At 36.8% G+C, this 14,351-nt stretch overlaps 1 protein-coding gene across 1 annotated transcript in view; it reads right to left on the reverse strand.

The window, feature by feature from the left end:
• Nucleotides 1-4,620, reverse strand: part of LOC140851777 (F-box/LRR-repeat protein At3g59210-like) — a 4,773-nt gene extending 153 nt beyond the window's left edge. Inside the window, exons 1-3 of the mRNA XM_073243930.1 lie at nucleotides 1,358-4,620; nucleotides 208-364; nucleotides 1-117 (exon numbers count right to left, since the gene is read on the reverse strand). The exon at nucleotides 1-117 is cut by the window's left edge and continues 153 nt beyond it. Coding sequence (XP_073100031.1) covers nucleotides 212-364; nucleotides 1,358-2,275 — 1,071 coding nt within the window. The 5' untranslated portion in view covers nucleotides 2,276-4,620 and the 3' untranslated portion in view covers nucleotides 1-117; nucleotides 208-211. The remainder of the gene's footprint in view (nucleotides 118-207; nucleotides 365-1,357) is intronic.
• Nucleotides 4,621-14,351: the final 9,731 nt, after the last annotated feature.

Genomic DNA, 14,351 nt, shown 5'->3' on the forward strand with positions numbered 1-14,351 from the left:
CCACCATCGAAAACCAAAAAAAAAGAAAAAGAAAAAGAAAAATGCTGCCATGGAAAATGGTGATCATGGTTGCTTTAAAGCTTTGAATCCTTCCTCTTGAGTTGATCCCAAGCTCTCCTGAGGTAGGCCAATTGAGAGGAATTTCAATCTAGAGTTAAAAAAATAGAGGATAACTGATTACTTTTAGCAAATATAACAGTTCATTACCTTCTCATCTCATTGTCAGAGTCTCTATATTGGGCCACTTCTGCAGCAGATCGCTTATCAATATTATATTCCTTTGACCATGTGATACCAATGTCACATGCTTTGCATTATGGAATGTTGGTAGGCAACTAAATGAACCTTGCTGTTTGTAGTAAGTCTGTCAAGATACGCAAGATACAGAATTGATGTACCGAAATACAAATTCATAGATAATTGTAATATTATAAAGAGGAAAAACAACTATGGATTGCTTGAGAGATTTTTTAAATATGTTATTATAATCCAAGTGACCATATCGGAAAAGAAAATTGCAAGAAAATCTCGAGAGCCATGATCCTCTTTGCTTGTTTTTTCTTACTCTGAAAGAAAAAACGGAAAGATGACCCATTCCGCTTCATTTCAACAAGGGAAGAATGCACTTGCTCAATGCTAAATAATCAGTTTACGATAATATAAACTAAGAAGTGAAGATGGTGAATGAGCTTGTTTTGAATAACAAGATTTTAACTTGGTTTTTTGCTGTCTCAGTATGTTGGTGTATCATGTTTGTCCAAAAATTATGTCAGCATTTGCCTTGCTCATATACAGTAAGGTTGGATGCTAGTGTGAGGCTTGTCTTCCAAGCACTGGAGTTTCCAATGACAAAGTAGGGCCATATGGAGGTTTCAATTGGTATATAAAGTTTTATAATATAAGAACAAAAAAGTCCCTGAATCAGATGGCATTATTTTTGGGCAATGAGATGCCTTTCTTTCAGCAAGATAATATTGTCTCGACATACAGTTCCCAAGGCCTCCATGAATGTTTGTCTAGTATCTTTCATGATGTAATCAGAACATGGAGAAAAAAAAATAATTTGCACGTCAAGGGATACCAACTTCTATAAAATTATTCTAGACTAGAAGGAGGACCAAAGCAATTTCAAGCAAGAAAGGATTATGCAATGTTACTTCAGCGGGCCTGACAATGACTGTAAGTTGTTTGGAATGTGATCAAGATTAATAATTTTTATCATTGTTAATGAGAAGAAGATCATTATATTCTTCTTCGTTAAAATAAGATCAAATTGTTACTAAAAATAGGTCCAAGTAAAAGGTTGTTGTTAGTGAAATTTTTATTCTTGCATTAAAATTGAAAGAATTAAGCATACCTCAAGGGTCCACCAAGGAAGAGTTATTGAAGTAGCATTTTGAATCGCTCGGAGGATTCCAAGTAAAGCATCACAACTCCAGTTTTCACAGTTGATCTCGATGGATGCATGTCTAAGAGAAGGCTGGTTCTCCAACCGGCAGACACGAGAAAAACTATGTCTGTAATCAAACGATTCTAGACTTGGAGTGGCAACACGGAGGCGTCCAAATACACCGCAATCGTGTAATGTCAACTGCTTCAATCTGCTTGAGGAGATATTGATAGAATCAAAACTGCAGCCGACGATGGAAAGCTTTTCAAGCAATGGACAAGCATCAGAAGGTGCTTCGAATGCACTAAAAGGTTCACATATCCCCGAAATAGACAGACTCCGCAGCAGCATTCCAAACACGATAATGTTAGGGTTTTCACCGATCAATCCTGATATGGGTGATGAGGACGAGTGCGGAAGACAAGAGAGAGAGTATTCCTCGGCATGACACTGCGCTGCAAAATCGAACCACAGGCGCGGAGAAATACCAATCCGTTGATGAATCTCCTTGTAAATCACTATGCGAAGCTGCCGTACTCTCCAAGTTCGGTGCCGCAGCACCCTGTGCGTGAGTTGGACAAGGCGCAAGTTTTCATCCCGAGTGGGAGGGAAGTCTCTTGCATCGAAGTAGAGATCGGGCATGGACTTCCACAGATCCTTCCATGTTGAAGAGAGGACGCTCAGCTGCGCGGCTTGCCTCACTCCAGTGAAGAAAAGTATGCGCTCAAGGATCTCCGATGGAAGATTGCTGATTCTATCTACACCACCATCGTTGCTGATGCATGCTTTCTTTCGTTTTTTTTCTATAGCTCGGAGTTGGAGAGGACTCCCATCCGATTGCAGATTACTGATTCTATCTACACCAACATCGTTGCTGATGCCCATGATTTGTTTCCCTGTTCTCCTTCGTTTTTTTTTTATAGCTCGGAGTTGGAGAGAGGAGGAATCCTGGAAAACGAAGAACTGACCAATCTGGAAACGGGAAGTATAGCTTGCCGGAGTGAATCGCTGAATCGGTTTCGTTTAGATCCCAACCTTTCTCGCGGGCTAACAACTTCCTTCCTCACTCGCGGGAAGAAAAGATCTTATCGGAAAATTCCTCAAAAGACGAGGATTTGATTGAGGTCAGAAATAAGGAGGATAAGCTGCCTCAAAAAACCGCCTTTATTCAAGAGGAGGTCAGACTCGTTTAGAACTCTATTGAGTGAGGAACAGGATCAAATTCATGTTTTAGTTTGTGATGACAATGGGTGGTTGTTGGTTTTCTATAAATAAAATAACGCAATCTTTGACTACTATGACGATTTTGATTCTAATTGGATAACGTGGCAAGGGGGAGGGGAACGAGTCCGAACAGGACTCTTCTTCTCCGATTCTTCCGTGGATGAAGCCGATCTTGAGTCGGATTCCAAGCCCTTTCAGCTCCATTTAGAGTCTCTCACTTTGGCTTGATTTCATTATCAACAAGCTCAACCCCAAAAGCCATCGGTTTCCTGGTTTTCTTCTCGAACTCCGACCGCCACCAATGCTGAGACAGTCACCACAGGTCACCGGGTAACAACCCAACATCTTTTGATTAGCTTTCCTTTCCCTCTTTCGCAACTCCCTAGATCTCGGATTCTGGCCGACGAACCGCCGGATTTTGGTCAAAATGGCAGTCAGATTGATTCCCCTGTTTTCCACGATTTTTTTGATATTTCCGGCCATGCTCGCCGTCTTCACCGGTGAGATGCTGGTTGTTCTGTCGCCGTGATCCCACTCACAGCCGGCCGTAGCAATGGCAGGCGGGAGGTCCTCTTTCTGGAGAGGGAATGGGGAACGTGAGTCCCCTGTTCCACAATTAGAAGGGGAAGGAGATCCCCTGTCTCGCCCCAATACACAAGGAAATTGGAAAAAAAAGAAAAGAAAAGAAAGAAACAGAAAAAGAAAAAAAGAAAAACAGAAAAACAGAAGAAAAAAAAAAAAGACGAGAGAGAGAGAGAGTTTCTCTCCCTTCTCTCCTCCTGTATTAAATTTGAATTCCACCTTTTTCTCTCTAAAAATTTTACTTTTTTTCTTTATTTTCTATCTCTAAAATTATTTTTTTCTATAGAATTTTATCTCTCTAAAAATCATCTCTTTGAGATTAGCTAGTGAAAAGATTGTTTATAATAATTCTAATCCAATCCCAAACAAGAGAGTCTTGATTCATCATTATCGGATAGCGTGCAGCACTCACTTTGACTAGATCGGATACCTCTAGATTTGATATCAATCCATGATTTTTATTGGACCATCTATACACTAATTCAATCGTAACTTAATTAAATCATCTTGATTCATCCGATCAGATTATCAAACAGTATCATCTGATTAGTCCTATTCTATCTTATTGATTTCTCTCTTCTCTGATATTCTCTCTCTATATGATTTATGAACCAATCCGTTTCTTTAAGTTTGAGTTGATTCTGATAAGAGGCTTTGATTTGGAAATTTTATTTTGGTTTAATTATGAATTATAATTAATGTAAGGATATAATTTTGAATAATAGATTTTGAAGGATGCTTTCAGAATTTGATTGAATCTGTTCGTTTAGTGTTCTGTAGAGATAAAGTAATGAACTATCTTCTTGAGATATTTCATAATTATTTTGAAAATAAATATCAATTTTTGAATTATGCATGATTTATAAAAATATACTTTGAACGAAAAGTGATTTCTGAAATATTATAGTTTATTAATTTATTAAAGAATATGCACAGGTTCATTCAAATTATGATATCTATATGCTATATTGAATAAGTACTTGATATGGATCGGATTTGTGCTCTTAATCTAACTATATTTCAGTACTGAGGATTATATATTGATAATAAGTGGGCTCTATAATAAAGATTATACGTTGGTAATTAGTGGACCCCACCAATAGAGATTATATGTTGGTACTCAATGGATCCTATCAGTGAAGATTGTGTGCTGGTATTTAGTGGACCCTGCCATTGGGGGCTATACATTAATATTTAGTAGATCCTACCAATGGGGGTTAAATATTGATCATAGTCACAGGCTGTTGAGTTATATGTGTTTTGATTCGAATCGGATTTATGACTACGCATACATATAAGTATTAAAATTATTTGACTTATTACATTATATCTTATAATAATATCTGAAATATCTAGTTGAGATATTCATTACTTATTGGACTGTCAAGCTCTCTTTTATTTTTCAGATTCAGATTCTTAATTGTAGATATGGATACTATTTTGAAAGTGAGCTAAAAGTGAGAATCGACAACATAGATTTTTTTATGTTTTTATAGGATTATTATTTGAAGTGTAATTGATATAAGATCTTTAGAATATTGTTAGAATTTTGTGAGAGATTAAAGTTGTTTTTAGTTAGTTAAATTTTGAACTAAATTTATTATGAATTCTACTATGATGCATTAACATTATGTTTGGAATGCTTTGCATTCTTACGAGAAGAGTTTTCCATATATATGCAACTATTGCCACGACTCCTAGACTCACGATCTCGAGTCAGGGGTATGATAGGAACTCTCTCTTGAAACCTGTAGTATGTACAAGAGGAGTGCCCAGAATGGATGGACCTGAAACACCAGATTGGGCTTCGGCAGTCTAACTTGAAGTGGTTGGTGTCTCCACAAGTGTCGTATTTAAAGGGTAGAGGTCTAAAGGAGCGAGTAGTTTTCGGAAGCTGAGTTCTTTCAATGATGTGGCTGGCCATGCAGTGCTTGAGGTGGGTGGCTCGTCCTTGAACGTCTTTTCTTCGTTGCTAGGATGTGGGCAGGGATGTCCACCATACCAATGGAATGTGGTCCATCAGAATGGATGAATCCGCACAACTACTGAGTAAAGCATCCACAGCCAAGCGCATATAGTACTTGGTTTGTCAGAGTGGTTGGTGATAGGGCGACGTATGTTACCATGGGTGGTTGGATGATGAGCCAGGATAGGAATCCAAGTATCTAGAACTCTTGGATAGGGTGGTTTCAAGAATCTTTGTTTGTAGGGCGGAAGATATGTTGAGTGATTCTTTTCCTTTCTTTAGGAATCGAGTTTGCTCCCACAAGTCGGATTTATTGTGTTTTCTTTCCCTCGTTTCTTCATTGTGTGCCGCTTTTTCTAGTGGTCCGCTGATCCTTTTTGTTCCACTTTGAGGGAGACCTATGGAGGATTCTTCAATGGGAGGTTCTCTGCCGTGAGTTCTCTCCATGTCTCTAGGTTGTCTGTTGGAGTGCTGATCTTTTGACTAGTGAAAATAATCATTTCAAGGCACTACAAAAAATCTGATTTTCTGCGATGAAATTTTAACGATGAAAAAATTTTTCATCACAAATAAGTATATTTTTGCAATGAAAAAAATTTTGTTGTCAAAAATTAAGTATTTATAATAAAAAAAATTTCATCGCAAAAAGTTGAATCTTTTGCGACGAAATGTTAATTCCTGTTGCTAAAAGTAAATTTTTAACGATGAAATTTTTTATGTCACTGGAGTTTTTATTTTTTTATGATGAAATAAATTTTTCGTCGATAAAAATTAATTATTTGTGATGGAATAAAATTTTCATCATTAAAAATTAATTATTTGCGACGAAAAAATTTTCGTTGTAAAAAATATTTTTTTTGCGACAAAATTTTTTATGTTTGGCGATGAAAATATTTCATCTCTAAAGGTTTTTTTTGAAAAAAAAAATGTTTTAGGGCAAAATTTTGCCCCAAAACGTGCACCGATGCTCGTCTCTCTCTCGCTCTCTCACACCGTCGAGCACGCCACCGATCGTCGTTCTCCCTCCCCGATCGAGTGCGCCACCGATCGTCGTTCTCCCTCCCCGATCAAGCATGCCACCGGCCAGATTGAAGCCCTCCCCAGTCATCGTCCTTTCTCCATGCCATCGCACTGATCGAATCGAGACCACCACGATCATCCTCCCCCCTGATCGAACGTGCCACCGATCGTCATCCTCCCTCCCCAATCGAGCGCGCCATCGACTGAATTGAAGCCCTCCCCGATCGTCATCCTCCCTCCATGCCACTGCGCTACCCAAATCGAGGCCACCGCCGTCGTCCTCCCTGCACCACCGCCGTCGTCTTCCTCCCTGGTTTCTCCCTCTCCCTTCCTCACTTTCTCTCTCTCCCTCCCTCTCTCCCTCTCTTATGGTTGTTGCTTCCCCTAGGGCTGCCACAGTTGTCGTCGCTCCACCTCTGCCATCGTTGTCGTTGCTCCGCCTCCACCTCCACCACCGTCCCTCTTTGACCTCCGTCGGGCTGCGATCTCTCGGGTATGGCTCTCTCTCTCTCACAGTCCACCTGTAGGTTGCCTCCATCGCCGCACCACTATCGCCATCGCTGCATCGCCGTCGCTTTGCCTCCGCCTCCACCAAAGTCTGTCGGGCCGTGATCTCTTAGGTATGGCTCTCTCTGGCTCTCTCTCTCAGTCCACCTATAGGTCGCCGTCACTGCACAGCCACCGGCGTCCGCTTCCATCTCGGTACCCATCTCTCTCTCTCTGTGTGGGATTTACGTGAGAGTTGGAAGATCAGCAGACCACAATTTTTAATTTTTTTAATTTTTATAAATTTTTTATTTTTGTTCTCTTTTTTTAATTGATTTTAGTCATTAGGCATGATTATTTGTTGTTCTATTCATTATATGAAGCATAGTTCATGATCTGAAAATAGTTTAAAAATAAAAGTAGTTATAATAATAATATATTAATCGTAGCATAACAAATCTATAAATCTTAAAATTTTTGTTCGAGGATAGCGTGCATGAACCAATATTTGTCCTCCAATGAAAAAAAATTGTTGTTGTACATGCTATTCCTACGTAGCTCTCATCCAAAGAAACAAGACAACCTTTTGGTCAAGGATTACAGGCCGATCAGCCTCGTTAATGGAGTAATTAAAATCTTAACAAAAGCTTCGAGGTTCAGACTTGCAAAATATATAGATGCTCTCATTTCCAGCCGCAATCAACATTCATCACGGGAAGAAATATTGGAGACAGTTATCTAATGGCAACAAAAATATTGAATCACTGCAACAAAAAGAAGTTCAAAGGCCTAATCTACAAGCTCGATTATGAAAAAGATTTTGACAGCATAGATCAAAACTTCTTGCTAAAGGTACTACACACCCATCGATTTAGTCAGAGATGGTTAACTTGGATTAGAGGAATTCTCTAGTCAGGTAGAACAACCATCCTAATTAATAGGGAAGTGACTAAGTGGTTTCAATTACACAAGGGCCTGAAGCAAGGAGACCCCTTGTCCCCATTTCTGTTCATCCTTGTCATTGACATCCTGGCATGCATAATAGAAAAAGCATTCTTAAATGATCTAATTTGGGGAATTGGAATGAAGGAACCTATGACACATATTCACTACAATACACGGACAACTATTGGGAATGTGTCCTTAAGCCAATCATCTAGCTATAGACTATTGTGCTTATGTATATGAATTGTAAATAAATTATATTAATAAATATTATTTTTTGATAGTTCATCATATTTTGCATCTTTTTTTTAGAACTCTAATTATGATGAAGTCCTTAGAACTATTAACAATCGATAGAGGTGATGAGGATTTATTGAGTTCTTAAATTTTGTTTGCGACCAAGTGATATTATATTAATAGGACGATAAGTTTATCAAGTATAAGTCATTGTGTACCATATGGGTTGGTTGTCCTCGTAACCAAAGAGTGTGGAGATATTGGTATGGCATATAAGTAAAATATAGGAGTACATTTTCATTGAACGTGACTCAGCTCTGGAGTGCTCTGCTGTCAAGAGCTACTTGCGAATGATATGGATATAAGTATCCCTCTGACCTAAGATCACCACGATGACTTGCAAGCAACTCACTGTGCTTTCATAGCGGACTATCTGTATTTTTAATTTGATGGAAGGTTTCTGGGCACAGTCAAGTATTTGCGAAGTTTGTGTGTGAGTCAAGATAGAATTGATGGCTCCAGATTTTAGAAGATAATGCTTTAATGTGTTTTAATTTAGTAAAACTTTGGTCAGGGTAATCCATGTGATCAGTCACAGAATTTATAAGGTTGAAACACAATATGGATGACTAATTAAAGGTTTAACAATTAACCTTGAAGTCATCCTAAGCATTGAGGGTCAAAGAGAAAAATCATACAGTAACCATATGCCAAGGTTCTTGAATGTTGCTTTGCAATTATTCGATCTATCCGGACGTCGGATATCATTGCTAGATGGTCACCTCGATTAGTGTAAGAATTAGTTTTTGTATTACTAACTTAGTGTTCGAACCTATGGAGTCACGCACATTGTCAAGCAACATTGAAAGGGCTTGACCTGAAGTCTATATATTCAATTTGGAAGTAGGTGACTTGATTGAACAAATAATCTTACTTAATTGAGAATTAAGTTCTAGGTCATAGGGATTAAATACTGACTATATCCAGCTAACACTAGACATTAGCTGCAAGATTAATTTGGGGGATGAACTTGAATAAATCAGTAATTCAGGGAATAGGAAAGGATTCGGTTCGAGTCCTAATTTGGTTAGGATCCAAATTTTTGATCAATGTTTGATCTAAACTAAGAGGGGTTTGGGTTTGAGTCCTAAGTTGGTTAGGACCCAAACTTTTGATTAAAACCATCTTCTGATCAAGGGGTTTTGGGTTTGGGTTTGAGTCCTAAGTTGGTTAGGACCCAAACTTTTGATTAAAACCATCTTCTGATCAAGGGGTTTTGGGTTTGGGTTTGAGTCCTAAGTTGGTTAGGACCCAAACTTTTGATTAAAACCATCTTCTGATCAAGGGGTTTTTTGTCATTTGAATTATGAATTCAAAACACACACAAAAAAAAAAAAAGCGAATCGAAAAAAATTTCAGCGAACAGAATTTCTGCTTGCGCGAACAGGCGTGAACAGAAATCCGTGCACGCCAAAATTGTTTTGGGTCGCTGATTTTTTCTGGTTGGTTCTCGGAGGGCGTGGTGTTTCAAGCTTTGAATTTCGAATTCAAAGATTCAAAAAAAAAAAAAATCTCAGCAAAACAGAATTTCTGTTCGCCTGCTGAGAACAAAAATTGTTCTCAGTGTGCGAACATAACTCTGTTCTTACGCTGAGAACAGAGTTATAAAACCCATCGCCCTCTTCCCCGTTTGACGAAAAAATCAGATGAAACTCAGATAGAAAAATCCGAAAAAAAAATCACGAGAGAGTCCCCTCTGAAGTCAAAAATCAAAAGAGGACTTGCGCATGTGGATCTCACAAAGCAAGGAAGAACCTGCTGAAGAAAGGCTGCACCTGCTGCTGCTGCGAGTTTTTCAGCCGCCTTGATCCTATCTCCACTGCACATCAAGGAAATAATCATGGTTTATTAAAATTTTATTTGTAGAACCTGTTCTCTGTTTCCTGGCATTCCTATTTTGGATCGGATTTTCCCCTTCAACTGGTATCAGAGCCAGGTTGAGTTTTGAATACCAAATAAAATCTGGTTCTGTTTGTATGGTCAGATTTTCAGATCTGGTTTGCAATCAGATATTTTTTATATAATCTGATAATGTTCCTCCTTGATTTCTAAATTTTTCTGATCTGGTTTTGACCAGATCTTCATGTATGAAGTCAGAATTAGATTTTGATCTGATGTAAATCTGTTTTGATAGAGTTTTCTTATGGAATATTAAATCTGTTTTGAACAGATTTCTATTGATGCACAGATCATGTTCTGACCAGATTTTACTATATCTTCAAATCTATTTTTGAGCAGGTTTCATGAATATTTAGATGTGAAACTGATGATTGATACCCTGTACAAATTCAGATTTAGATATGAAGTTAATGTATAGTTGTTTGGATCTAATATAATTAGATTTGAATTTCTGTTCTCATTAGTTTCTGTATATGCTCATATGTTTGCCTATAAATTTTATTTTCAGGTCTAGTTTTGAACAGATTTTTAGGAGTTTTAAAATCTATTTTGAACAGATTTCTATATTTCAGATTTAGATCTGAATTCCATTTGCTTCTGTTCATGATCTAATTAGATTAGATAAAAAATTCTGCTCCTGTCCTATTCGGCACATGATTTAAACCTGAATTTTTGTTTACACATATATGATATGTAGTGTATAATTCTTCCTAGTAGCCTAGTATTCTTCAAGATCCATGGTAAAGGCCATCCTGCCATAATGGAATATGGTGGAAGGGGTGTCTGCATGAATTAAGAGGAAGAACCGCGAAGAAAAATTATATGAGATGCATAATTTCTAGTTAAATCTGAAATTTTAATCATGTATAAGATAATTTCTAGTTAAATCTGAAATTTTAATCATGTATAAGATATGTGATTAGATTAGATATAAAAGGGTTTTATGATCTAATTAATTGCTGTTTTATGCTTCAAATCAAGATATGAAATTTGATTTTAAGATACTGTTAATATTATAACATGTGATATTCTTTAATTAGATTTGAACTTTGTTATTACATATGCAATGCATGAAGTTTGATTAGATCTATTTTGTTGATGTTTAATCATGAAATTTTGATCTAAAAATGCATTTTAAGTTCTGTAATTTATGGTTAAACTTGAACTAATGGCAATGGGTTAGCTAAAATAGGGCCTATTTGACTAGCTAATACCTAGGGTTTATAATCAATACATAATAGACTAAACCTAATTAGAGCAATTGATCAAATCTAACCAAAAATTGATTTAGGTTAGATCAAGGTTACTCTAGATCAAATACAATAGTTATAGTTGGTCAAGTCCCTATCTTTGATTAGACCAAATGGACCTGATTGTTAGCTCAGTGGTCGAATCTGAGTCTTTAAGCTAATCAAATCGAAACTGATGAACCAATTAGTGTCTAAGGCAAGTGGTTGAAAGGGATTTTTAATTGGGACTGTTCTTGGCCAATTACCTTGTCTAAGGAAAGAAAATTACCTTGTCTAAGGAAAGAAATGAGGACCCTTCGTCGATCTCCACTTATCTATCCACTGTGGTCAATTTGTTTTCGATGAGGTTGCTTATTGATTTGAGTTCACCCATGCTATCTAGGTTAGTTAGTCATATGATTGTGCTGATTAATTAAGGTGTAACCTAAACATGCAAGTCCTTGGAAAAGTCAGTGGGAGGATCTTATGTAATAAATTGAAATTTACATATAAAACTCTTTAAATTATTAAGTCCTTAAAATGACATAGTTATAGTGATGACATAGTTATAGTGATAACTAGTTTATAGCCTCCCATTAAGGTAGATGATAATCAGTCAAATAGTCACCTGATGCTTATCTGGGTATTGGAATTATCATCCATGATATGATGATTCTGTTGTGACTTTTTGATGGATGGGTAGGTTAGCCGAGCCACACTCGGATCTGATCATTCATTAGTTAGATGCACTGAGTAGAGGCATCACACACCGACTGATAAGAAATCTGGGGCAAAACCTATTGCTAGAAATTATTTATAGAAATAATTGGTTAATAACCTATCCATAGATACACATGAGTTGGCCGAGCCACACTCGGATCCATATGCAGTCTATGTGGATTTTAGTACCTGCTAAGGAACTAAATAAGTTCCTCGAATTGGAGGTAGAGGCTATCAATTCACATAAAATAGTGAAAGAAATCTTTAGACTAAAGTCCAAATGTTGGTATCAAAAACTAAGAGGATCCTCTATATCCTTACAGATTCTGCACCTGAAGTATCTACTGCTAATGCACGTAGTGCAGTCAGAAACACTAATCAAAAGTGGCTCAATGATCGAACAATGGTACGTTGCATTATAAGGGCTACCATGAATGATGAGTTCAGTCATAAATTTGAGGATGCTCAGCTGGAGGAAATGCTTCAAATATTGAACAAGTCTTAACAAGTCTTTCAGCACTCCTGAAGATGCAGAGAGGCATAAAACCTTCTGTGCACTCTTCAATGCCCGAATGCGAGAGGGGCATCGATTATAGATCTTGTATTATACATAATCGAATAGATCGAGCACCTGAGCAAACTTGATTTTTTTTTACATGAACAGTTAGACAAGGATGCAATCCTAAACTCACTTTCCAAGTTAGTGGGGCATCGATCTTTTAAGAGAGAAAAGAAGAAGAAGGTATAGAAATCTCGTGAGAGAAAAGAAGAAGAAGGTATAGAAATCTCGTGTATGGAGATGATATTCATTGTGTTTTGACCAATTGTATCGTTTCCTTGTGTATTCCTATACGAAGTTTTTGTATATGCATCTCCAGGTACTCCTTTATCATTTCATCCAAGAGGAATAGTTCTTCCAATTCTATGAATCTTTCTAGAACGTTTTCTCTTGAATATCATTCAAAAAAGTTTCGAATTTCCCGGTATTCCACCAATTAGTAACCCAAGGTTCCAGACATTTATTAAATGAGAGAGAGACCCACCAGGGTAAAAATATTATGGATGAAATATATGGGAGGGAGACCAAGGCTTTCTTTTTTTTTCATTTTTATCCTAAAAGGACCTTATTCTATTTCTATATTCCTTTCCTTCTAGATCCGAGATCTAAATTATTACACAAAAATAGGAAATAGATCCATGGGTTCAATACCATTTTATAGAACTCGTACTTCAGAGAAATATCAAATAGAGTCGACGGTTGTATTAAAAAGAAAATTAGCAAGTTTTTTTCAATTTTTAGAATAAGAAGTCCAAAGTAGATCAGAGTGAGGCAAAATGCTTCTTTTGTAAGAAGCTCGATCCTAGGAAGAGAAATTGCCTTGAATATCTTGCTTCTCTTGACCCCAACAGGCTTAGGAAGAGAAATAAGTAAGTGGTTGCTGATCAAAGTACTTATATGATAACTCTTTGTAATTTTTCTATTTGTGATACTACTACCTGAGTATTGGATACTGAAAGTCTAACTAATATTTACAATTTGTTATACGGAAGTTCGAGAATGACGAGCGACTCCTGAACGTTAGAGATGAAAGTCTTATTCCAGAATATTATAGATGGAAGTCTTGTTCCAGTTCTAACATTAGAAATAGTTCAGCTTGTTTTTAATTCTGGAATTATAATCTTGAATGATTGTTATTATTATTCTTCCTTTTTAATGAATGTCATTTCTGTAAGTCTTTTGATTAAAGATGGTTTCAATATTTTAATAAAGAATAATTTTTGTGATATCATTATGAATGATACTATAATTATGCATGGACAATTAAAATATGGCATATACCTTTTATCACAGTCTGTTAGTATCATGTACACATTGAATAAATGCCCAAACTTAGATAGTCTCACCAATGCCCACCTTTGGCATTGTCGGCTCGATCATATAAACAAGAATAGGATAAATAAATTAACAAAAGAGAAAATCTTCAATATTAATGATTGTGAATTATTGTCCACTTATGAATCCTTTCTTCTTGGAAAGATGACTAAGTTAACCTTTATTGGAAAGGGTGAACGGGCTGGTGATGTTCTGAGTCTAGTACATAGTGATGTATGTGGACCCATGAACACAAATGCCAGAGGTGGATATGACTACTTCATTACTTTCACTAATGATCTATCTAGATATGGGTACATCTATCTTATGAAACATAAGTCTGAATCATTTAAAATGTTCAAACGATTTCGTAATGAAGTAGAAAAGCAAACTGAAAAGAATATCAAAACTCTTCCATCAGACCTAGGAATATCTCACTAATCATTTTCTGATATATCTAGAAGAGAATAAAATTCTTTCTCAGTGGACCCCTCCTGGAGTATTAAACATAATGGGGTGTCTGAAAGGAGGAATCGAATGCTGTTAGATATGGTTCGATCCATAATGGATTTTGCTAGTCTCCCAATCTTCTTTTGAGGATATGCACTCAAAATTGCTTCTTATATACTAAACAAGATTTCGAGCAAATCTATCAATAAAACATTATGAGATATGGATAGGGCATAGGCTGGCATTCTCTCACCTTAGAGTTTGGTAAAG

The sequence above is a fragment of the Elaeis guineensis genome, chromosome 9 (assembly GCF_000442705.2).
Source record: "Elaeis guineensis isolate ETL-2024a chromosome 9, EG11, whole genome shotgun sequence".
Classification (NCBI taxonomy): Eukaryota; Viridiplantae; Streptophyta; class Magnoliopsida; order Arecales; family Arecaceae; genus Elaeis; species Elaeis guineensis.